The sequence below is a fragment of the Lissotriton helveticus genome, chromosome 9 (genome assembly GCF_964261635.1).
Source record: "Lissotriton helveticus chromosome 9, aLisHel1.1, whole genome shotgun sequence".
Taxonomy (NCBI): Eukaryota; Metazoa; Chordata; class Amphibia; order Caudata; family Salamandridae; genus Lissotriton; species Lissotriton helveticus.
In genome coordinates this window covers 875,419,569-875,446,095 of record NC_136070.1, presented here as the reverse complement: position 1 = coordinate 875,446,095, position 26,527 = coordinate 875,419,569, and the positions used below count along the sequence as shown (strand labels likewise).

The following is a 26,527-nucleotide window of genomic DNA, read 5'->3' as shown; positions in this document are numbered from 1 at the left end:
AATAATTTTGACTGTTTTCGAAACATAGATTCCGACATGGTCTCGGTAAATCTGAATGCCGTTCGGAGTCTTTCTGACTGACATTGTAACGAGCCCCTTTGTGTGAAGTAGACATCTGCATTTTTTTCACTCAACTAAGACCAATAACATAATTCATATAGCAAAGAAAACGAAGGTCTAGACAACAGTTAGCACTGGTCAAGAATGAGATTTCACCTGGCTGCCTTAAATTAAGAATCTTCGTCTGCACAACTCTACAGGCACCTGAGACTGTAGAGTTTATAGGGTCCATTTTCCTGCTCCATGCCTTGGTGCACATTCATTAGGTGGTGGGATCGGCACAGAGAAAGGCAGTGTAGAAAAATATGCTGTCCCCAGTGCACAGAGAACAGTGCTGCAGTGACAAATAGACTAGGAATTTCAAAATAGTGGTCTATCTGTCATTACAGGTGGCACACTGGCTGATTTTGATGAAGGCGTCAGTAGCCTACAGGTTGGTACTACCTTCAACTCCACCCATCTGTGGGTGGATGCTAGTTAGCTTCCAGGGACCGCGCCCAATTGATGCTCTTGAGGACACACTGGAGTGCCCCATTTATTTATTTTTGCAGTTTTATTTTGCACAAGTTTCGCTCAAGGCACTGAAGTTCTTCAATTGACTGCAAGATATATTTACACATTATTATTATTTTTTGTGTACGAGGAGATTAAGGAACTGATTTAGAGCTGGGCAGATGGGTTAATCCATCACAAAAAGGACAGATATCCCATCTGCCATATTACAAGTACCATAGGATATAAATCACTTGTAATCACATTTGTGAATGGAGTATTCCATCTTCTGAAATCTAATTCAGATCGTAAGTGATTTGCCCAGAATCACAGTTCTTTACTCTGAGGCCGGGATTCCAACGTTTTTCTCCAGTTTTAAAGTTTAAAGCATTGGCCAATATCGAACAAAAATACTTTATTTAGACAATAAAGTCTGTCAAAGTGCCTTAAATTTCAAATAAAATCAGAATAATAGCTGTTATCCCAATTTTTCCAGTTCTCAGTCATTCTGTGGACAATTCATAATTCAACCTCTCTGTTTCTCACAGGTAAAAATGGGTTAAAATACTTATTCAATAAACGGCTAACAACTTGATCAAAGTGTCTTTGATTAAGAAAAAGAACTTGCAGTACAGTCCGTCAGATTAAAGCTGTTTGTTATTAGCACTGCTAGTATTCACTGATCTGACCCTTTTTCTTTTTTGACTTCTGAGCTTGATTTGAGTTATTTCTCCACGCACCCTAGAAATGTTACCAGTTTTGTGATCACTTGCAGCTGCTCATTGTTCAATTAGAAATTGATGGCTAATGGTAATGTCCGTGATCCCTCCTTGATCTATAGGGGCTTAAGCAATCTACTGCGGTCTGCCAATAGTATAGTGCAAATGCAAAGCAGATGAGTTAGTGACTCCTGTGAAAGATTCCATAGACGGCATAGTTTTGACTCAGGTATGTCCACCCATGGTAGTGACAGATCTAATGACAGAAAAGAGCCCATACAAAGCTGCAGGAATTTCGGGGCAGATTTACAAGCCCCTTGCGCCAAATTTGCGTCATATTTAACATGGGAAAATTGACGCAAGAGTGTCGCAAGGTGCTTGTAAATCTGCCCCTTCATCTTATAGTGGGAGGAAAAAGATTCATTGATGCTCAGCACCAGGGGAGCATGTTTTCAATTTATAAATGCTCTTAGATCAGATGTCCTTGATATTCTTTTTATGTTTCTGTTCAAGACTATTTTAAACACAAAATAAGGTGATTTTAAGTTCCAGAGCTCCCTTGAACCTGTATGCGCCAACGCTTCGTCTAGGGCTTGCAACCATGGATTTGTGCAATCATGATGACACGCATGTTCCTGCCAGATGAGCTGTTTTAATGATCCTTGCTCAGCAGATCTTGTGGAATGCAAGTATTTTATTATACAGGCCCTTTGCTGAAGCAGGTGATAATGTAATGTGAATTCCAGCCTAATTTGAGCTGGTGAGGTATTGCCTGGCAGCCAAAATATAGACCTGAACAACGCACTCTGTGCCCTGTTTAACCCCTTTGCCGCGGCCGCGATTTCGCGGCAGTGCGGCACTTCAGCAAAATGGTCGGGGCTGCGAGGAAGTGCTCCCATCGGCCAACAGCCGACAGCAGCACGCAAGGGGTTAAAAAAAGCCCCCAGTTTTCCCAGGTAGGCTTCTGAACCATATGACAATGATGGCACTAGTTTAGCAGAGACTATTTTCATCAATGCCTCAAAAGAGAACTTGTTTGTGCCCTTAAAAATTGTTCGAAAAGCACCTTGCAACAAGGCTAATTTTGGTTTTAATGAATTCAAGTGTAGTAGGTGCCCACCTTTATATTCCAGCCAGCAACCCAAATATTTATATTGATTTGCGTTAGTCAGACAATGGTTATCGAGATACCATTGTTGTGGTTTTCTCTTTTCCCGGCCAAAGAAGTGTTTGTTTTTTCATAGTTAATCTGCATATCATTTGCCAGACAGTGAGTGACTAGGGCAACCAACAGTCTTTGAAGCCCTACCGGTGTCTGGCTGAGCAAGATGTCAACGTCTGCGTACAGCAGAGAGGAGATGTGTTGATTCGCGAGTTTAGGAACATGACTATTGACTTAATTTAAGGCAGGAACCAAATCACACATATACAAATTAAAAAAGGTGGGTGCTAATAAGCATTCCTGTTTGACCCCTTGTCCCATAACAATTTTCTCTGAGACAGCCGGGTTTTGTCCTAGTTTTACTCTTGCCCACTTGTTGGGGTAGAGTAATATTATACCTTGCAATAGAGGTTCTGGGATTTTCCAGGCTGTGAGTTTAGCCCACAATAGATGATGATTTACTCGGTCAAAATCTTTGCTGTAATTAATAAGGCAGCAATAGAGTTCTTCCTTTTTCTGAATTTGTCGGGTGACAAGCATCCTAATGGATAACAGTTTGTCAGTGGTGCCTGCAGCTGTTCTTAACCCACCAAATGTGCCAACAGAGTGGCCCTGATGAAATCAGCAAAAGCCAACAAAACTTAAAACCAAGACAGCTGGTACACCACAGAGCTCAGAACCACCAAGCACAACAGTTACTTACTTGGGAATCAGTGGTGTACCATAAGGAACCCCTCTGACAGAGACGGTCTCAAATCAGCCCTGGGGCTGATCAGTTTGATTGGGTAAAAGCAATTTATTTGATTTTTCCATGTCTTGTAAATTCTCAAGTAGTAGTGAGGCAAAATACTTTGCCTCAATGTCCAGTAATGCAATGTGTCTATAGCCGTCTGGAAGAGAGACGGGGCCTTTTTTGTGTATGGGGTGAGGAATCGAGTCTTGCCAAGATGAGGGCAATATGTGACATTCTATGCAATTCCTGAATAACTTTTGCAGTATCCCAGACCAAAATTCATTGTCATGTTTATAAATTGATACTGGGATGCCATTTGGGCCTGGAGCACCATCTCCCCTACTCTTTCGAAGTAGCGTTGCAATTCTGCATGCCGTAGAAGTTAATGCATATTGATGGCAGCTAGCCATAGTTGATGATGGCGGTATTTGTTAAGACTAGTCCCTCAGTGGAACTTACCGGAGAAGCTTTGTAAAGCATAGAAACATGCTCTATCCATTTTTCTGCTGTGATGTTATTTCCTTTTGAGGCAGTAAGCGATGAGTCGCTGTTCATCCTATTTATAATCATCCAAACGCGTCTTGCATTTCTGTGCCTACATGCCATGAACAGTTCAGTTTGATGTTGTTCCTCGTGATCACGTTTGACTTGACAGATCTGTTTTTATACTCTGCGTGCAAAGAATTAACCTCGCTGGTTAATTTCAGGTTTGCTTGGATTTTGAGTGCATGGCACCTCTTATTCAGTGTACTTTTTAACAACTTCAGCTTCTTTGTATACCGGGATTTGAGGCCGTAAATTTTATGGGGACGGGCCATGGTTGCTGACTGTGTCTGTTAGTAGCCACCCTACTTCACTTAATGCTGTTTGCCAGTCAACGTATTTTGTGGAGATTTCCGAACTCCATTTGATCCGTCTCCATATATGATGGTCCATTTTCCCTATCCTGACTGAAAAGGGGTTCTGTTGGTTGTGGAACTAAGACCCCAGACCTGCGGCATGTGGTCACTTTCACAGCGCAGCTGGATCGAGTAAGTTAAAATACTATTAAAGAGAGAGAGAGAAATAAAAGTGTAATCCAATACTGCCGACCTTCTTGGACTGTAATGTGTAGTGCGCATTGGTTGATCCCCTGCGAAGCAGCCATTTAATGCTCGCAGAGACAGTGCCTCTAGCGAAGCAATCAGTGAGGGATGTACGTCAGTGCAACGCGATCATTGTGATCGAGGTACTTTACAACGCGGTTTTCACAACGCAAGTCGTTACAACGAGTTGCGTTGGAGGGCGCTGGATTGAGGATTAATTGAACTTTCTATTCCAACTCCAGCCCACGTAACAGTAGGGAAGGTGTTGGAATAGAAAATCAAACTATTCCTTAAGCAAGATCGCCATCCAGCGCAAGTCGTAGTAATGACTTGCGTTGTAATGGCTGCGTCGTAAAGGCCGCGCGGTGTAAACCCTGCGTTGTAAAGGATGTTTCCCACTAGTGAGCACCCCAAAGAATCCACTCTTTGTATGCATGGGGCTTGTAATGGAATAGGCCCCTGGATGTCCTTCATTTTTTCTGCCATGCTACGGTAGGGATTCTCTAGCATATGTAAGTTGAAATCTATAGTTAATAAAAGATGGGGCTCAGAGTTTCTTTGTGTGATCGAAGTCACAAGTTGTTCTAATTTCTTCACGCACTGTTGTTTCTCTGCCACAGCTGGATGGATAAACACATTTATAAAAAATTGATTGCCAATGATGCGCTTGTGTAGCCAATTTTTGATTTCCACACATTGTAAATATTTGTGGCCCGTGTCGTGCTCTCTTACTATGAAATCCCATCGGGCAGAAAGGAACATTGAAAGACTCCCTGTTGCGTGGTCCTGTGCGTGCACTCTGGTAACCAGGGAAGGAAACTCGCAATATCGTTCAATTATAGTCTCCCTTTCACTCCATGATTCCTGAATGCACAAGATATGTTAGAAAATTATTGGCCTCAATATCAGTTAATAGCTTTTCAAGACCTGCGACGTTCCAGGAGATTACCGAGATTGTTGATTTCATTGTCTTGTTTCCTAAAATCGTTTTGTTACTGACCCCCCCCCGCTATGTTTCTGACCTGCCTTAAGTGTCATTGATTATTTGGGCTAGCCAAAGTGCGCACGAGCCAGTCCCAGTTCTACAAAAGAGGAACTATCAATGGGGCAGATAAAGTGTATTGGTCATTAGGCAACATCTTCTCCCCTTTACTAAGTACACCTCAAAAAAGTACATTTACCTCTGCGCCTGGGTCGGTAAGAAAAGATAAGAATGGCGGGTTGAATTATTTAATTAATCTCAGCAACTGTCAATTACTATGGTCACATTCCACGCAGTTGTATTTTTTCCCACTTTGCCATTTTATACAGGAGCCACCTATATGAAAATCAACGTAATTAATGCTCCATTTAGATACATCCAGTCACAGTAAGGGCACAAGGGCAAAGATATCCTCTCCTTTGCATAGGAATACACCTGCATGCAAACAAGGGGTTGTCCCTTGAGATTGCACATGTCAGAGATGCTTGCCCTTGAAAATCTGTCATAGAACAAGCTGAACAAGCATCTGCAGTTTCTTTTATAATGTGAATGGGCCTCAGGGATGCAAAAGGCATAAACCTTGTCCCGGGGCCACTTTCTAAGTAAGGCCTGCATCTTACAGATACTTTTAAAACTTGCTACATTTTACTGGAGTATTTACCTAACTTCAATCACTTCAGGGAATATTAGAGCAGATCCTACACGTCACTGCAATGCAAATCAGGCTACGAATTGCCAACTCGGTATTCTCTACTGCACAAACTGTGGTAAATGATGAGGTACATGAAGGCACAGACAATCTATATTAATGTACATTCGACCAAACCATGCCCGGAAAGGGTTCTCCTCTGACAGCCTCATAACCAGTGGACCTGTGGCACCCTAGTGAGTTAAACCTAATTGTATTGATGAGAAAGAGTGATTGCATGTAAATTGCTCATTTTGACGAACCTTTTCTGTTCCTGAAATCTTCGACCAGAAACTGCGCCTCCTCAGTGATGCGCTCCTGAATGCTCCTCTTTCCCATCCCGAAATTTTTCAAGGCTAAGAGACTAAATTTTCGCTGCTGAGCCCAGTGCTCTCCACTGGTTAAAATGACTCCTAAAAAGTAAAGAAAAAACATTTACAGATTATATGAGAAGGAAAAATAAACGGTTATGCATGTCAAATGTATGTGTGCAGTGCTTCTTACAGAACAGAAGCATCTCTTGTGCATACTGTTTAATAATTTGAGGGTGTGGACATGTTGACAGGTAGTTATGAAGGCACTGAAACCGACTAATACAGTTCTGAAAATTAGGCTGATAAAGTTCATGTCCTTATTTCAGGGGAAAAAATATGCTAAAGAGGCTTCGGTCCTGATTCCTATGTCGTCCGTCCGACATCAGTTTGGAGCTGGGACCGATTGACCTCTTGTTGTCGGTCCCAACCCAGCAATTAGGATGCAGCTGAACACTGTTTGGTCGCATTCCTATTCTTTACAATGGGAGCATGCATTCTGACCAGAATGCATGCTCTCAATGTAAAGAGCTGAGGTGCAGTTCATCCCTGCACCTCGTGGCAGACACCTCAAGGTGCCTTCCAGCGGGTGTAGGGATCAACAGAGGGGCACAATAGGTTCCCCTAAGCCGCCATCCGGAGCCCATGCACCCATTGGGGCCCTGCTGGGGGCCCCAAAAGTTGGATTCTCACAGCCCTTCTGTGTCAAAAAGGCCAGCACAGAAAAGCTGTTGAAATCTGCCATTGTAATCCCTTGGATGGAAAGAGCCGTCCGCGGGATCACTGGAGGCTTTCTGAATGGCAGACGGGCTCTCCGAGTCCATCAGAGGCCATTTGTGAATCCGGTTCTGATTCCTTTCTGACTGACCCCATAAGGAATCCGAACAGCCTGTTACAATGCCGTAGAAATAGCACTGATTGAGGGCCGGAGATATTTCCTACGGCATCGTAATCAGGCCCTTAGAAGCAAATGAGCATGTAGAGCACAAATGCACTTTATCTGGACAAAATGAACATTAAACTGGTAAAATAACTATATCTATATCTAGGCAAATATCTGGTGCCAAAGGAGCTAAAAAGGGCTAAAGAGCATAAAAAAGGAAAATGAATATGCATAGCAAATACGCACTTTTGTTTGACAAAATAATTGTAATGACTTTAAAACTTTGATGTTATTTATTAATCTTAACTCTTACTTATTCTGTGTGTGCATACATTTTTAGATAACATTAAAGATGATAAAAGGAAACGAATATGCATGACACACTGCACTTTCTCTAGACAAAATGGAAAATGGGTACACCACATATACATCTCGTCCATACAAAATGTTTTTATCTAGACAAAATGCTTAAAATACCTTAAATCCATGATGTTTAGGTTTAATCTTGAGTAATTTTGATTTTACTGGTGCATACATAATCAGGTAATGTTCTAATGTTTTACCCTCACATATTGTTTTGAATAATTCCGTCTCTGCAAAGATTTTAATAAAGCATGCAAATTTGAACATATATACACAACAGGACGAAAACTGTTTGAGACGCTGCCTTCTCCATTTATGCAGCAACACTTTAAAATTCCCTTCTTGCAAAGCTCAGAGCCACTGAGTATCACTTCGAGATCAGAAAAATAATGAAACCTGGTTATTTCGTATTGTAATCCACACTTTCCCATTTACTGCCTACAAACAGGTAACTTCCAGGAAAGGAAGTGCAAAATCACCAGAATACCTCAACAAACAGTCTCTAATATCAGGGAGAAGCAGATTCATATAGAAATTCAAAACCCATGCATTCTTATCAAACAAACTTGCAATGGTACTATCCATGCAAAGCCCAATGATTATCGACTCCTCACAATGTCACCAGACAAACCTAGACAACCCACTATCCCAACACAGCACTTACCTCAGTACCCTACATTAAAAAAGTGTAAAGCCAAACAATTTCAATAATATTCAATATATTTGTAAAAAGAACTGCCTCTTTCAACATTATCAACATACAAACAAAACAGTCTAAGACAGAACAACTTACATCACCTGCCCACTGGTAATTAACTTTCAGGTAATCAACTTCCAATCTTTCTTTCTACTCTTTTATTTTCTTTAGATTGCATTTGAAAAAAACGTGTATAAAAAGTAACCTGATTTATAGATCGAATTGTTCTCTCTCCTGCATGTCAATGTGAATGTTACTCTCCTTCTACTCCATATGTTCCATACTTTATTGCCTCGGAGTTGACTCTACCCTTTCACATGCCTACTTCCTTTGTTCTCCACTAAACTCCAGTAAACTACCCTTGCCTCTTTGTAACAAATCATAAACTCTTTTTCTGACTACCATCCATTTAATACCAAAACCTTCCTACCAATCTCTCTTCCCTACATCACAATTTCTCATTCTGTACTAACGTCTGCTTGCTATCTCATACTGTATAACCTCCTTCTCCCTATTCTCACCCCTCTTTTTCCACATACATTAACTCACACTAAGAATGAAACCTAACTCTTATTAACTTCATACATCCCCACTTACCTGAGGAAATTCTTCAGTTCAATCCTTAGAGTACAAAACTAAACCAATAACCAACACATCTGCATTAGTAATTATTACCCACTGGACTAACCAGTAACTTGTGTTAACTGCCATAAAGTACTACAGCCTATTTTGAGGCTTAGCAAGCATTGCACCTACTGTCTATAAGTCAGTTCATTAATTAATTGTTCTCGAGTTAGTACATTATTTTAGACAGCACAACTCCGAAAGAGGTCAATCTTGTTTCCAAGATATACTCTTTGAAAATAAAGCACAAGCTCAAAGAAATATCAGGTTAAATTAATGTACACGCTGCAAGTGCATAAGACAGCCAGCCTCTCGTCTCAGTGCCAGCAAAGCCCATCATAATTTGACCAAATGAGTTGTATTTGCATTGACATGCATCTGGCGTGCTATCCTTAATAAATGCAAAACATCGCTTTACCATTCCAAACTTCCCTTGTGTGATAATCCAGGTCTCCCGGAAATATTTCATGCTGGTGCGGGGAAGAGATGGTTTCATTTAGGCATAAAAAATCTTGGGCATCTGTATGACTTTAGCGGGTTTTTGACATTTGAAAGATTGAAGATCCTATATAATCTTACAGAAAATATGTGGCTTAAGTACTATCAAATCCGTAATTATTTCATTTGAAGTATGAAACTTACAGCTGTACTCGATTCTGATATATGGAATTGCATATATATGGTTAGGGATAAATCGCTGATCAGCACTGGATATAAAAGCTTTAACTCATATAAAGAAAATGACTGTGTGAGATTAGCTGAGCGGTGGAGTCAAAGAATGGGGACCATTATTACAGTTACTACTATTTCGTCAGCACTCAATGGTATTTGTAGGTCGGTACATTCCTCTAATCTGAGACTCCAGCAGTACAGAACAATATGTTTATTATATAACACTCCTGAAAGGATCGCAAAATGGTCTTCAAATACTTCTACCAGTGACCGGACAGTGCCCAAAGTGTGATCTATTGGCAGCTGATTTGTAGCATGTGTTTTTTCAATGTCCGGCACTAGCAGAGTTCTGGCGAAGGGTCGCTCAAATTTTGTCTCAGAAACTCGGGAAATCTATATCACTTACAGTATTGGATGTGACGTTGTGTTGGCAGAATAGGGATTCTAGCCAGAAAGATGTATTAACTATCTTATTAGCTTGTGCTAGGCTGACAATAGCTCGGGTCTGGATCTCGCCGGGTCCACCGCTGGTTCTGGAGTGGTGGGGTCTGGTTAAAGAAACATATGATATGGAACTTCCACTAGCTAAAATGAGGGGGATCCGCTCATTATGTAAGCTCAAAAAAATGTGGGGATCATTTATTTTAAAAGTTGCCCCTTTCTTTTCTTTTCTCTTCCCCCCTTTTTTTTCCCTTTCCCCTCACGCTAATGTACTGTTAAAATTATTTTCTTATTTATCGAGCTCTAGATAACTATATGTATTTCTTGGTCATATTGATGCTATGTAATTGTTTATTGCTATTTACTCATGTTGTCAATAAAAAGTAAAAAAAAAGACAAATTGATGAACTACTTATTTGTATTTAATTATTTATTCATTCATGTTTGATCAATTAAAAACATTACATGACTAAGAGCTGTACATACATTCTCACTTGAGATTAAGCAATGAACACTGCTACCAGAAGAGAATTGCAAGGAATTAAAAACAATGTCAACTATATTGTTTCAGAGGTATAAAAGAGTTAAGCCTTGCAGTGCATAATTAACATAAAAACAGTGTCCAAGCTTTTTCAGATAAATAGGTAAAGTGCAATGTTCCTTGTGCAAACTAATAAGTCCTCCTACTTTTAGGGCTTGGATTTCTAACAACTCAGTACCCCAAAGTGTTTATTTCATGGATGATGGGGGGTCCCTGTCCTCAGTAAATAATGCAGAAAATGTTGTGTCTTCTGAGTCAGCAGTCCCGTGTCCCTAGGCCGCATGACAATGTAGGATGCTGAACATGTCCCGTGAGATTATCAGTTCCAGTTGGTGAATCGCTAAAGAGCTAGCTGCTAAGTGCTGGTCCTGGGTTCTATGACCAGTGGCCGTTGTCCTCGCTACAATGAGGGAAAGGCGCTTTTGTAAATTTGGACAGTCTAGCTAGTGTGCTTGGTGTGTTTTCAGTAAAGCACATATCCGACGCCTCCTTACAGTGCTTTACTCCTATAGAAACACACAGAGGGAGGAGCAGGCGGTGTTGTTCCTCGATCAGTTTTTGACAGCAACACAACAGATGGAACCAGGATTCTTCGTGGTAATAGCAGACCCTGCATGAAATTACCTCATCTTGGCAGGCCCAACCAGATTGAAGTCTATATTTGGCAGTGCAATTAGCCTCATATGGAGAATTTTTAAGCGGGCCTGGGTTGAAAGCGCTTGTTTAAAGTATATCTGTGCCTTCCTTAAAAGTATAAGATGCATCGAAAGCCTCGGTCAAGGTACTGGGTCGAAGACTGCTGATATGCCATTCAAAGGACGTTAATAATACTTGCCTATTCACAACTTTTTTCCAGGCAGAGAAGAGAATGTCTTGGAGATGCAGGCTATCTGTTCTGATTTCCAAAGTGCTGGTTGCGGTTCCTAGCTATAGTTGCCAAGGACACCCTGCTGTGTCAAAAATGGGTTTCACATGGTATTTGAGTGAGGACTTTGGTGCCTGCAAGACCCTGAGATGGAACTTTATTAGATCTCCCAGGCCCAAGGGATCAAGGCACCCAAGGCCCAACTCCAGCCTCAGCCTTGTTCTTCTGGCTTGTTGGGGCATGAGTAAGATTTTCTCGTATGCCTTGATCTGGGAATTTATTACAAATGTGTCAAAGGCGCTGGGAAACTTATTAAAAATATTTAAGAACTATCAAAAAGGATGAAGTGTTCACCATTGTTCTTTTATTCTCCATTCAGGAATTCTCATTGGTGCTCAGAGAACAATGTCAAATCCCACCAATTTTTCAAATTATGTTTGCTTCAGAATATCAAATTGTTGCAAACACTTGTGAGCTTAATTGACAATTATTATCAAATCGTCTCTAGAAGTCGCTTCATTGCTACTGGCTTTCATATTCCAATTGTTCAAGCAAACTATTGACTGCCATTCTGAAAGAGATGTGGGTAAGAAGTGTAACAAAGAATGCTCAGCAAGATCATGGGCTATTTATAAAATCTATGCAATATATGTGAAAAGGAATCCTGTGCTTGGATAATTCATAAATAGAGTCTACTGGATAAACGATAACTGACATTTGAAAATAAATTATATACTAAATATTCTAATATCATGTCCATTGTAGAGTGAAGTGTAGAAGGGATCTACCTTGGCTTTCCATTTAGAATAAAATAGTATCTTAGACCCTAGGACACCTATTGTAACTGACAGTAATGACCACAGAAAGGATCCTGAGGATTTTACCACATGTTGCAGTCAAAGTATTGACTACTAAAATACTGTATGCTCTTTATCCCACATGATCACTGTCTTAAAATAGACTTACAAAAAAGTATCTATTCATCAGCGTTACCACTACATTGCAAGGTTAGTCTCTGTACGTTAATTTAGATTTAAAGATAATAAATATCTACTTACCTCAGTGGTGGAATGGTAGGCATATTGTATTTTGTTAGGTTGATATTTTGACAGCAAATAGTAATATATAACCCTGTCCACTAACTATCACAGACGGTGAGTATTCGTAGCCACCATGGGCATTGTCAAGGAACACCCATCTGAATCCATTGACAGTACGTATAAATTGATGTAATTCAGGTAATGGGTGCTTATAAAGAAAATTATTGAGCAACCACAAACAAGGCAGGAAATTAATTCAGGAAGACTAGCAAGCCACACAATCCCCAACAAAAGATGCGGTTCAGTGCACTTTACACCCAGTTCTTTTAATGTTGGTAATAAGGTGTAATCATGCTAAACCAATCCATTTCCCTATAGGCAATATTTATTATTGCAAACACAAGAAAACCTAGGGGTCTAGTAAAGAGGATGTATGCAAACCTCAAATGCATAGCAAAGCTGAATGGATATCACAAACCTAAGGAGTGGAATAGACAATAACCTGAATAGGAGGAAGTGTTAGTGGTTGTGAAAAAGGACTCGCTCAATTCTTAGGATACCCATCAAACTATTGTATGATCAATTTTATCATCTGGTCATCCTCCTGTGGTAATAAGTCTCTAGATCATCGAGACCCAAATTAACCCAGTTAGAGAGCGAGGTCACTGCCCACAAGCACTAGGTGACCAGTGAAAAAACTCACGATGGGTAGAAGTGCAGTGCAAAAGAATTGTGGTGAACATAAAATAGGATAGAGGACAGAACAGTACTTTTATTGAGAATATGCACTCTTCCTAATTAAAAACAAAACGAACAGTGCAAGAATGCAGTATGGAAACAAATCACTGCATTAATGGTCAACATGTTTCAACCTGAAAGGGAAGGACCCAAGGCTTTCATCAGGACCTCTGTTCATTAATGATGCTACTGCTTAGTGAGAAATAATATAAAAGAAGTGATATTTAGAAAAGGATACAACGTGTTAGTTGCTACTCCTCCAAGTAGATAGATCCATTGCGTGATCCAGCTCTACCGGGGAGAAGACCTCACCTCGCCTGGACTCAAACTCAGGGGAAAATGAAGCCACGCTCTCTCCGTCGTTGCCCCAGGCGGATACCTGAGAAAGGATGACACTGGATGACCTAAATAATATTACCTAAATAATACAAAGTAATTCAAGGGCCACATCTATGAAAGCTTATCATAGGGTGACCTGTAATATGAAGGACTTCCTGGGATCTGGCCATTCTGCATCAAACCTCCTTTACAATTTCTTCTGGTGCCTATCTTCAACTACCCGACAAACTCAAGTTCCCTCCGCAACAGCAACAACATTCTATTATTTAGATAACAGGAGCTCACCACTGCTGAGTCCACAAACTTCTGCACAAGGGGCATTTAGACAAAACTCACAGATCTCTCACATAGATTAGCACAAACGAAACAGAAGAAAATGCTGACATATAACTCTAGTTTGGTACACACTCTAACAGCACTTAAATGCTACAGACATTGTGTGAATTAAGTTTAGAGGATATCTGAAATAAACTAATTTAATATGGTAGAGGTGGTTTTAGGGAAATTGTGAAACTAAAAGACTCAGAAACTTCATGTAGTGTTCGACTATGAGACCTTACTGAAGGCACACACCAGTGACTAGTTCTCTGCTGCTTTATTACAGTGCTATTCAATCTGTACTTATGTCTTTGAACTCGCTTTTGCCAAGCCAGTGTTTCAAAGTGACGAGTGTCACCTTTTCTGGTTTAGGTACTTATATTTACCTATTGGAACTGTTTGGTAGTTTTTTAAGGTAGTACCACAAAACATGGTTACAATTTGTTTAGGAAAAATCAATGAAAGTGAGAAGTCATAATGACGGGAGATTACTGCAGTCAAAATTGAGAAGTAGTATTTGTTTAATTGGAAAATTAACTCATAGAAAACTATGAGGTTTACTGTTAAACGAAGACTGGAATATGAATTAAAAGATTCAGCTAGGAACATATCGCTCACCATGCTGTGGGTCTTTACTGAAGGCAGACTTGTTACAATTCGGCATGCGGCCATATCTCATTAGCAAGTGAAACGTGGGTGTAGCACATCACGACAAATGAAAATGCAGGAGGGAATTTGGTAGACTAGATGGTACGGAGTCACAGAGGTAAAGACAGTCAAGGCCTGAAAGAAAGAGTCAGAAACACCCAGGCAATAGCAGATGTGAGGTGCTCTACAAGCAGCGCAAGTTACACCCCTTGCGGAAAGACTGGATGAAGAATCAAATAGATAACGAAGGGAGGAAAGTCTCTGCAGTACACGATGCACTAGGGGACACATTGTGAAATGCATGAACCAGGGGCAAACATCAACATAAAGCCACTTCGCCCAGAGAACTCTTCACAATTGCAACAATGTTAAAGACTTAAAATCAGAAGCATCAAAAAATGGAGACGAAGGAAAATGGTTGCACAGTGGCACAGTGATTTGACAAAATCTTGTACATAAAATCGCTTGTGAACTGTCACTAGGATCTGAAGGTAGGGGCTACAGAAGTAGTTACTTGGCTCAGCTTATTGGTAATGTGGAAGATTCCCCAGTTGTAGGGAGGGGCTCCATCTACACATGTCATAAAGCCAACATGAAGCCAAAATCCCTAGCACCATATGCTATTGGAAGGAATGGCACAACAAGAACGCAGCAGAAGCAAGCCCCAACATCTTATTGTGATATCAAACAAAATAACATGCACCACATCACTGAATTTCCACAGGCAGAATGAACTGCAAGAGTTAGAACACAAGCACTAGTAAGAAAAATAGAGAATCAGTCATGAAAATCACCAGGTAGTAAGTAATTTTAACATTACCTTCTCAACCAGTTCCATTTTCCATTCCTTTATTCCTGGAGGATTTGTCCAAGTGGTATGTATTCATCATGATCCCATTTTTAGGTCTCGCCTTCGCTTCACGCATACGCTGCAAAGGCAAATGACCATTTGCCGTCGCTTTGGCTTTTCAGCCAAGCACGTGCGCGCGTTCTATTGCCTTCAATGGCAACGCGTGCACGTCAGGAGATTCACTCGCAGGAGCGCGCGCCACCATCTGGCAGCAATTCTGCTCCCGCAAGTGAATCGCGCCTGCCCCCCTCCGCTCCCCCTGCCGTGCGAGGCGCTCGTTTTTGCTTGTTGAAGTCTTGAAGAGTCGAAAGGAAGTCTGAGGCGATCCGATGTTTAAAGATCCTTCGCTGGGTGCGAAGTCTCACTGGGGATTCTGTTGGGGTTACTCTTGGGGTTTCCTTGTCACTCTTTCGTGCCCTGATACTTGGAGCGTCAGTCCTTTGCTGAACGCCTCGGAAAGTGGACAGGATCAGGCTGGGTCAGCTGCTGTTTACCTGCTGTCTCTAGGCTGCATGTTGTTGATGCTCCTTGCTGCCATCCCGCCCTCTCCTTCTAGGGAATATTTGTCTTATTTATTTTTTACTTGCCAACACTGCTTCCCAGCACAAAGCAGTGTCCGTCTTCAGTGCACGTAGTGAAAAGATTATTATCACAAATACAAAAGCTTAATAGTTGAACGTAAAATTGCACGTATGGAACAGTAGACTCGGTTTCATTGGATAGAAATTTCTTCAACCTTTATTGAATCCTCAGATCCTGTCTCCCCGTGTGAGTTAAAAGAAAGCTATTGTCAGATAGGCATGATGCAGGGTCCCATGGCCATGACTCACTGCAGTTCAATTTAGGCCTGTCCTGCTAGCTGTACGAGGCACGTGATGAGTCTGTCGCAAGTTGGGCATTTCCCCCTACTTTGTGTGATTAGTCGTGCCGAATTGGAGGGGCATCGTGGTACTGTTCTGGTAGTAAGTTAAAAAAAACTGTGCATTTTGGGATTTGCAGTCCTGGTTTACTTAAGTTGATTCAGTATAGGTTCAAATTTCACTAGTTTGCAGAAAGGATTAGTGATCTGATCTAAAATTGTTCTTGTTGACACTGAGTCATCTGAGTATTTTAGTTGTTATTCCACCTTAGTAACTAATAGCCGGAGAGTGCTTTGCAGCTGTTGCCTTACTGCTTCCTTTGAACTTCCTTGATACTAAAGCTGGTTATCTTCTTTTTGTTTGTTTTACTTTTTTTTCTGACAGCTATTTATAGCAGTTACATAAACTTATTTGTTACATAATCGTCTTTGCCGTTCGTTGTATATATGTAGACTCAATCGTATTTATTCTTTGCTTTCCACATCTGTTCCACTTCCTAGCTTGGAAAAAGATTTGTCATGTTGTAAATATATAATCATTTTTTTCACCAAGAACATGGTTAGGAATTGAGGCCTACAGCTTTATTAACAGGAAAGAGGTTCATCATTATTTGGGTCTGTGTTGGGATGGGGGGGGAGAGAGTAACACATTCCAAAATACATCTTTAAAAATCTGAGTGAGCACATTGATATTTTGCAACAAAAGTACTTTAAGAAACTTGCCACTTGCCTTCCTAACTGCAAAATCAGTTCTTTTTTTTTGGATCCCTTCCACGTTTATGCTGTTGCTTCTGTATTGCTGTTCTGCTTTTTTCTGACAATCTTTCCAAGTTGTGAAAAAGAACAGCATTAAGTGGATAATTTGGCAGGATTTGTCAAAGGACAATTACAGTTCTATTAAACCCCTGACTCAGTTTCACAATGATTACTGGAGTGGAATAGTCCTTGGGAAAGCATCACTGCTATTACCATTTTAACGTACACAACCTATTCTCAAGGTAGGGCCATTCCCAAGACGTTTGATTTATTTGCATAGACGAACGATGCGTGCGATGTTCGTAGGGGAAGTTATAAAATTTGTATCAAATCAGATTGTGACAGCTTTCATAGACATGTTGGTTAAGGTTGATTCCCATACCACAACCGACAGCGTCGGATTGGTAACGCGGGCATTCGGGCAATGCCCGAGGGGCCGGTGTCCGAGTGCTGCTGTGGGCCTCTTTTTTTAGCAGTCTGGTGGGCCATTTGGGCGCTGTCTCTATTGTTTGAATACAGCCAGCGGCCCAGTAGGTGTCTGAGTGGCCTTTCTATAGGCAGATGGGTGCTCATTACCTCCGTTTAGCCCATTAATGTGTGCACATACTGAATGGTGGCAGGGGGTCTGAGTAGAAGTCGCTTAACTTGTTTCACCACTGTAAACTAACGCGTGCACTTTTTTTTACCCCCCCTCCTAAAGTTTTTTTTATAATACGACGCGAAAGCAGTGATCTGAGGAGTGATTATGCAAATGTGGGCCGATTATTTTTTTTTGCGTCCCCGGGCCGATTTTCAATCCCAATGTAACCCTGATAACCGAGTAAAAAATGGCCACCCTGTTTCTTCTATGACGATCTCTTTAGGTTGTGTGCTCAGCAGATGGAAATGATTGCGCATTTAGTATGTATTAGTAAGGAAGAAACGCAGAATGCAACAAATGCTTGTAGTAGCTGTTGCTTTTTTTAATGTATTTTCCCGATTTGTATGGAAGTTCTTATATTAAATGTATAGAGCACAAAAACACCTGCTTGTTCTGTGAAATTTGTAGTCTTCCAGAAATTGGAAGCTGCTACGATCAGGTATAAGTGATTATTTTAGTAAAGCACCTGAACTAATATTTTTAAATTTGCAGACCTAGTTAACACAATTTTAGCTTCTACACTGAGGGTCAGCAGTGGCACTTCATCTGCTGCCGTTTTTAAAAAAAAATGCTTTTAAGTATTCAGTAGTACCTTATGAGCTGAACTGTTACCCTCTCTAATTATGATCTATTCTACTTCCTCCATAAAGTGCCACAAAACGCTATTTCAGCTTGTTGCCTGTTAAGCTGCTGTAACAAGGGAACTAAAACACAAACAATTGATGGATGGAATGCAGAACAAATCAAAACATTCACCCCCAGTCAAGAGATCTGGGTTAAATTATGGCTGATGAGGGCTGAAAGCCCGAAACCTGTCCTAGGATGCTTGTTTCATGTCCAGGGAGGACCTGGCCTGGTAGTTCGGGCTGGATTGTTCCCATTGGCGCAGGGTCCAGACTGATTTCCATATGGCTGGGTTCACTCTGGAATGGCATGGTGAGCAAAAAAACGATGGATTTAGGCCCACATCTCTGTACTGGGGTGAAGTATGGCATTGTACTGCATTCTGCGTTCTGTCCATCAATTGTTCTTTTTGCATTTGTCACCCTGAGTGTAACGGGTATGCCCAGACGTGGGTCCCGTGTTCTCCATGCCACTAAAGTCAAGCTATCCTGGCTGATAAGGGCTGAAATCCAGAAACCAGTCCTAGGATGCTTGTTTCCAGGCCAGGGAGGACCTGGCCTGGGAGTTCGGGCTAGTCTGTTCCCATCGGGTGCAGGGTCAAGACTGATTTGCATATTGCTGGGTCCAAACTGGAATGGCATGGTGAGCAAAAATACGGTGGATTTAGACCCGGATCTCTGTACTGGGGTGAATGTATGGCAATGTTCTGCATTCTGTCCATTGATTGATCTTTTTAGATGTAACAAGGGAACCATCATAAACCATAGTAACGTATTTGATGTTACTAAGCGAGTGCCCTGACATCGCTTGACGATTTATGTGTTGATGGTTTTTTTGTTTTAAAAATTCCTATTATAATCCTTTTTTAAATTTTTAAATTTTCCTAGTGTTCATATTAACCTGAGGTGCTGCTTTTCTTAGAACTTACTGTAATGCCATAGATGATGCCCGTGTCCCTGTTTATATTGAAAGCTGTACTTGGGGTCCAACCATCAGGAGATCCATTACAGACTGGGTATAATCATAGGACCATACCACCTTCAATGTTACCATCACTTATAAAAGTCTTACAATTTCCCAGAAGTCCGCAACACTTGCAAGGGTTAGAGTCTCTTTTTTTCTGAACAAGTACATAAAAGATAGGCAGGGCCCGTTCCAGGATTTTTGGAGCCCCGGGCGAAGTGCAATGTGCGAGGCCCCTCTAATTTACATAAGTGACACTTTGAGGGCTCCAGAAGCTGCTTAGAGCAGACGCCTCCTGGGCCACAGCTCCCCTCTCTGTCACCTACAAACACCTCTTATACAGCCCATATCCGGCTGAAGGAGCGAGAATAGCTTGGGGGCTGAGCTGTAAAACTGTGCAGACTGTAAAGTGCTGACAATGGGTGTCCCGCAGTGTCTCTCAGTGGGCAGCCAGGGAGGAGGCCTAATTGCAGGACACACCTGCAATTAGGCCTCCATGCAAGAAGAACAAGAAGAAGTGTCCGCCTCCACACACCATCCCTGAGAGGCCCAGGAAGGGGGCCTCCTCCTGTAAGCCCAATTGCAAACAGACACCTTTTTTCAATGCGATTGGCAGGGGCACAAAAGGTTTGGTGGTGTGTTGCTCTGGTGCGGGCCCATGCAGGTGGTCTGAGTGCGAGGACCTGGGCAGCTGACCACACTGCCCATGCCTAGCACTGGCCCTGAAGATGGGTATGATTATGTGCCTGGCTCCAGTCTCCAGCTGTTGGTGAGGATTGCTTTACACAATTTCCAAAAGTTTATTTCTCTGCTAATGATATGCAGAGGAACCATTGCCTTCAGTTTATTGGCATAGATAAATATTTGTTTGACAAAACAAAGGCAGCCAGTTGGTCTCTTAACTCTATATCTTTAGAGAGGTTGCCAGTTTGTATTCCTCACAGCTTGCCAATAGCCACAAAGGGTTAGGCAAGGTGGAGGTGGAGGGAGTGGGGAGGAGTTGGTTCACTTTGTACTAAGAAAGGACGCATAGAGACAATAGTCTACATATATTAGGATGGACAGTTGCTGTCAGGATGGCAGACCGGTAAGTGGGTGGAGGGAGGGGGAGGAGTTGGTTCACTTTGCAACATTAGAGCGCGTTTATATATGCACAACGTTGGATTCGAATACGCGCGTGTACAATATGCGCATGTTTTTAATCAAAAGGCTAAACAGACCCTATCTATTTGCTTGATGCGCAACAACTACAAAGACGCATAGAGACAATAGTCACAAAAACATATTGTATACCCACAAGCATTTTGAAATTAAACATATTTTAAACATGCGCTTACTCTTTTCTTTCTCTTCCATTTAACTAGAATGAGCCACAGCAACGCATGGCCGGGTACAGCTAGTTTAAAATATATACTAAAATACATAACACCAATTAAAAAACAATATTTTAAACAACTATATTTTTGCAAACAAAATACATGACTTCTATATCTTTGAAATCCAAATTTATTACCTTTCATTCGATATTCTTGACCACGATATCCTTGCTGTCGATATTTCTGTATCAGGATATTTAGAACTGGATATTTGTGTAAGACAACATTTCCAACTCAATATTTTGACTGAATACCCATGGGGCTACACATCCAATCAAAAGCCAACCTATGTCTGTATGTGCCCTAGATCAGTGCGACAAGTAAAGATTTAAGGTCAACAAACAAGCACTAAGAGGGAACAAGTGGAATTGCTGCAAAGTGATAAAAGAAGGTTGGTAAGATCAGATCTTTGAAATGACTAGCTGTCCCACTGGGAACAACGGGAGAGATTTCCAAAATGAAAGCGACTCATGCACCATGCTAATGGCTTTATTGAGTTTCCACTCCAGAACTTCTGCGTCCGAGAGATATATATATTAATTACTATGCATTTAAATGTCACATTGCCACTGTAGGTGCACTATCATATTAGCAGCCCTCTCAAGCTCAGGGACTGAAGGGGTTGAAGGGGGGAATAAACATGACTTAGCCTAGTTAACCCGGAAATCGTACATCCTTCTAAAGTCATCTAACATGGATAACACCCCTGGCAGCACAGTGTTAAATTCTTGTACGTATATTGATGCATTGTCCACGTATAGCGAAATGACATAACACCTCGCATAGTCTCCAACTCCCCATTCCTCTGGTCGCTTAAGTAAGCAGCAGGCCACCGGCTCCAGGGCCAGGTCAATGTACAGCAGAGATAATGGGCAACCCTGCTGGGTGCCCTTACATAATTGAAAGGTGTCCAAAATATATTGACCAGTTTTGACTCTGGCACAGAGTTGTCCATAGAGGGTCTTTAGCCAGTGCAGGTAGCCTGGTCCCACTTGCCTAGACTCAAGTGTAGCAAACAGGTAATCCCACCCTAAATTGTCAAAGGTTTTTTCAATATCAAGAGGCATTACCACTGGGACACTGTTGGCAGCCAGATCTGCTCGGAGCAAGTGTAGTAAGCACCAGATGTTAAGAGAGGTACTGCACCCCGGGATTAAGCCTAATTGGTCACAATGGACAAGGTCCTTCAACAGGGAAAGTAAAGGATAGAGCATACATACAAGAGATCACAATCCAGTTTGGGGAAGACCACAATTAAAGCCACGAGGAGTGTGTCAGGTTTGGTTTGATTTGATTTGATTTGTAGTTTTATAAAGTGCGCATATGCCCATGGGCGTCTTAGCGCTGAACCAGGTAGGTGCCCAATGTCATGATGTAGTAGTACTCTATTAGTAGGCTGTTTGTAGCCAGAGTTTTACCCTGAATGGCAGCATAGAGCAATCTATAGAAACTCACAAAGGATGTATTATTATCAGCCTTCATGTTGAGGATATCAACCTTGTCAGACCGCAAAGCACCTATTTGGGTCAAGAGCCTGCATCGTGTAGCAACTAGGCCCAGTATCTTCCCAGCGCGGTTGCTTTCCCCATGTAACCTAGCAAAGTATTGATTATACTCAAGCCTCCACAGTTGCTGTTCCAAGTCCCTGTTCAACCACCGCAAAAAAGCTAGCCAATCAAGGAGAACATGGTTAGCCTAACTCCGGGCTCTGCATATTGCGTTCCATACGTTTTACGCCCCATGTAGTGGCAATGCAGTGTCCATGTAGCTGTCATGGTTAGTTGTTGTCCAGAATGATGCCTCGTTCCTACCGTGGTCAGTGGGGGTAGGAGTAAGTCTGAGTTTTGAGGGCAACCAAGATGCGTCCCTTGGGGAACTTTTGCTTCCTAAAAAAACAGTACCTTGGTCTTCTTTGTGCTGAACTTCAGGCAGGTGTCCTTTGTCCAGTTGGTGATGTCTGACCTGTAGTTGTGCAGCTAGTCTTAGTATTGGTGGTTCTTCGGAGAGGGAGAGGATGAGTTATGTGTCATCAGCATACTATATGATGTTGAGTTCATGTGTTTTGTTTATTCTGACAAAAGGTGTCATATAAATGTTAAAGAGGTTGGGACTGAGTGAGGGTTCTTGTGGTACTCCACAGATCATTTCCTGGGCTTCATTTGTGTAGGAGGGAAAGCAGATGTTTTGCATTGTTACGGTGAGGGAAGAGGTGATCTATCTGGGAGCAGCTCATTGAATGCTAAGTTGTGCAGCCTTGTGATGAGTGTGTGATTGGAGACCATATTGAAGGCTTCCGAGAGGTCCAGGAGGATCAGGGCCGCATTCTCTACATTGTCGACTGGGACTCTAATGTTGTCTGTTGCCATGATGAGGGCTGTCTTGGTGCAGGGGTAGCTACGGAATCTGCATTGCAGTAAGTAGGAGGATACGTTCCAGATGGAGGAGATTTGTTGATCAATGGCTTTTTCTAGTTCTTTGTCCCAGAATGGGAGCAGGGGGAATTGGTCAGTAGATGTTGATTTTGCTGGGGTCTGCCGATGGTTTCCTTAGGAGGGCTTTGACCTCCGTGTGTTTCCAGTCCTCTGGGAAGGCGGCCATGGCAATTTGAGGTGGTGAGTACGGGGCTGATCCTGCCTTCACCTAGGTCTAAGGTGTGGTAAGGGCATGATGGAGGAGATGTCCTGTGGGATGATCTAGCTCCTTTTGGTTAATTGGATGTCTGTTTGTGGTAGTGGGTTTGTTGTGTTGATTGAAGCAGTCATGGCATTGGGCTGGGGCTTGATGCTTCTGTAGATGTTGACGATCTTGTTGTGGAAGACGTTTGCAAGGTTTTCACAGAGTTCATATGAGGGGATAATGTTTTTTATTGCAGTGAGGGCTTGGGAATTTATTTTTTACAGTGTTGAAGAGTTCTTTACTGCTTTTGAAGCTTGACATGATGTGTAAGAATAAGGCCTTTTTCTTTGATTCTCTCAGCTGTCTGTGGCAGAGGTTGTGGGCTGTCTTGAAAGCGGTCTTGTCAGTCATGTCCTTGCTAATGTACTTGTTGTTTAAAGTGTTCTTTTTTTAAAAAATATTTTTTATTTGCATTTTATTATAACTGTACAATCATGTCATTAGCATAGCACACTCCTTTAACCCCCTCCCTTGCCACCCCCCGATTCACTGCCCGGGTTGATTTAAATATCTTCCAAATGAAAAGGGCCTCAAGATCATAATTTCCCTTTGCCACAGACATTTTATCCCCCATGCGGTCCCATTGTGGCCGACCGTGTATCCCCGATCCCTGCCCCCTTACAACCCCGCATCCAGACCATGGTGGTGTCACCATTTCCCCCAAACCTTGCGAAACTTCCTCGGGCACCCCCTTGCTTTATATGTGACTCTCTCAGCCGCCATATACAAATCTAATCCCCTTCTCCATTCATCTAACGTCGGTATCTCTGGTGCACCCCAATGTTTTGCTATGTCCCTTTTGGCCACCACTAGGGCTAACACCAGAAAGGTCAACAGGGGACGTGTCAGATCCACATCGTTTGTCATGCCTAAGAGGGCCAACTTAGGGTCAGTTTGGATTTGGCTCTCCAGTACTGCACTGAGCTCCGCAAAAATGTCCGCCCAGTAGCCTTGTATTTTACTGCATGTCCACAAAATATGGAAAAAATCCCCCTGAGGGTCCTGGCATCTTAAACACCTTGCATCTTCTAACTTCCCCATCCTCTGGAGCCGCACTCTATCAAAGTAGGTTCTGTGTAGAATATTAAATTGGATTAGGCGGAGTCGGTATTTAACGGCCACCTCTCTAGGATGCGTTAACACCAATTCCCAGTCAATGTCCTCCATGTCTCCCACGTCTGCCTCCCACGCCCGTCTAAGCTTAGACAGATCGCCTAGCATATTATTTGTGAGGGTTTTATATGTTAGAGATACCGCTTTTCACTGAATGTGTTCCTGTAGGAGTCTACCCTCGAGCCGGGCGAACTCCACCAGTTCTGCAGTCCTAATGTTTTGGGCCCCCCAGGCATGTCTTAGTCTTGCGTACTTGTAGAGCTGGGATGGATGTAATCCGAACTCTGATTTCAGTGCTGCAAACGATTTCAACTCCCCCTTGGCCTCAATATCCCCCAGGGTAGAGATACCTATGTCGTCCAACCGTTGGTATCCCGTTAGCTTGTGTAATTCCACTAGCCACGTACAGTGCCATATTGGTGTCTGCCTCGTGGGTTTCCTCCCCCCAGCCTGTGCCTGGTTCCCTGTCCCTTGGGGTCGTATAAGACGGATTTGTGCCAATTTATTTGGTAGCCAGCATGCCTTCCGTATCGCTCCAGTTCAAGAAACAATTCCGGAATCGACGTCTCTGGCGATATGATATACAGAAGAACGTCATCTGCATATAGCGAGATTTTTTCTTCTATCGAGTCCCTCTCACTCATCCTAAATCCTCTAATGTCTATGTTTTGACGAATCCTAGTCGCCAAGACCTCGATAGTTAGCGCAAACAAAAGTGGGGACAAAGGGCAACCTTGTCTAGTCCCTCTCTGCACCCGGAACTCACGCGACAAGACACCATTCACCTTTACTCTGGCTCTTGGCTCGGTGTATAGGAGCTGAACCCATTGCCGGAATTTAGGTCCAAAACCAAATTTCTGTAGTACCCCCTCAAGGAACGGCCAATGAACTGCATCAAAGGCCTTTTCTGCGTCGAGGGACAGGAACCAGTGTGGGCCCTCCCTGTCCCGGACCTCCTGCAGCCAGTTGTGGGTGTGCCGGAGGTTCATTCTAGTGGCCCTATCCGGGAGGAAACCCGTCTGATCCAAATGGATCAGATTCGGTATCACTGTGCAGAGCCGCATCGCCAGGATAGTCGCCAGCAATTTTGTTTCCATGTCCAGTAACAAAATGGGGCAGTAGGACGCACAGTCCTCCTGCGGTTTACCCTCCTTATAGATTGGGATTATAGTCGCCATGACCAGGTCTGGGGGAAGCCTCCCCTCTTGCAGGGCCTCCTCGTACATTCCCTTCAGGTGTCGTGCTAAGAGGTCCGCGGTGCGTTTAAAGAATTCCGCCGGGAAGCCGATAGGTCCCGGAGTTTTCCCTGGTCGCAGCCTGGCCAGGGCCTCGGAGATGTCATCTAGGGTAATATCGGAGTCCAGGTCTTTAAGGTCGTCCGAGGACAGGGTCGGCAGTTCGGTTTGGTCCATATACTGTATGGCCTCGGCACAAGTCCCTAATTCCCTAGCCCCATAGAAGCTTTCGTAGTGCTCAGCGAACGCTTCTGCAATGTGTGCATCTGATCTGAGAAGCGATCCCTGGGGGCCCCTGATCTGCTCCACCCATCTATCCGCACGCTCCTTCTTACTGAGCCACGCTAAGAGTTTGCCTGATTTATCCCCTACGTCATAAAGACGATGTAGGGTGGCTAAAGCTTGAGTTTTCGCCTCTTCCGTCACTAATTCCCTATATTGCGTCTGTCTATCTGTTAGTCTCCTAAGGGCTACTGGATCCCTCGAAGTCTGGTATTCCCTTTCCAATTCTAGTATTTCCTGTTCTATTAGTCCTGCTTCAGAGTGGAGTTTCCTCCGTTCCTCCGCCAACCTGCTTTTAGCCCTGTCCTGCATAACCGCCTTCAGTGCCTCCCAAAATACCACTTTCGAGTCAACCGTACCCTCGTTTTTGGCGATATACACTTTCACGTCAGCTCTCAGTCCCCTCAGGACATTTGCGTTCTGCAGATCCCAGGCCGTCAGACGCAGTGGTTGTGTACCTCCCTGGTGTCTCATGCCCACTCTGACCAGCAATGGAGAATGATCTGACACGCCTCTTGCATTATATTCCGCTGAGTCTTGCACTGTCAGGTTTTGTCTGGACATAAATATATAGTCCAACTTTGAAAACACTTTATGTGAGCCCGAGAAGTAGGAGTAGGCCTCCTGGTCTGGATGGAGCCACCTCCAGACATCTGTAAGTCCCATGTTTGCCAACCATTGGGACAGGGGCATCTGGGTCCCTTCTCTATGAGACGTACCTGTTCTGTCCTGTTTGACGTTCAACACGTCAT

At 42.7% G+C, this 26,527-nt stretch overlaps 1 protein-coding gene across 1 annotated transcript in view; it reads right to left on the bottom strand.

Moving 5' to 3' along the window:
• Positions 1 to 26,527, bottom strand: part of LOC144781942 (cytochrome P450 2G1-like) — a 410,077-nt gene that overhangs the window by 275,437 nt on the left and 108,113 nt on the right. The window contains exon 3 of the mRNA XM_078661035.1: positions 6,185 to 6,334. Within this exon, the coding sequence (XP_078517161.1) occupies positions 6,185 to 6,334 (150 nt within the window). The remainder of the gene's footprint in view (positions 1 to 6,184; positions 6,335 to 26,527) is intronic.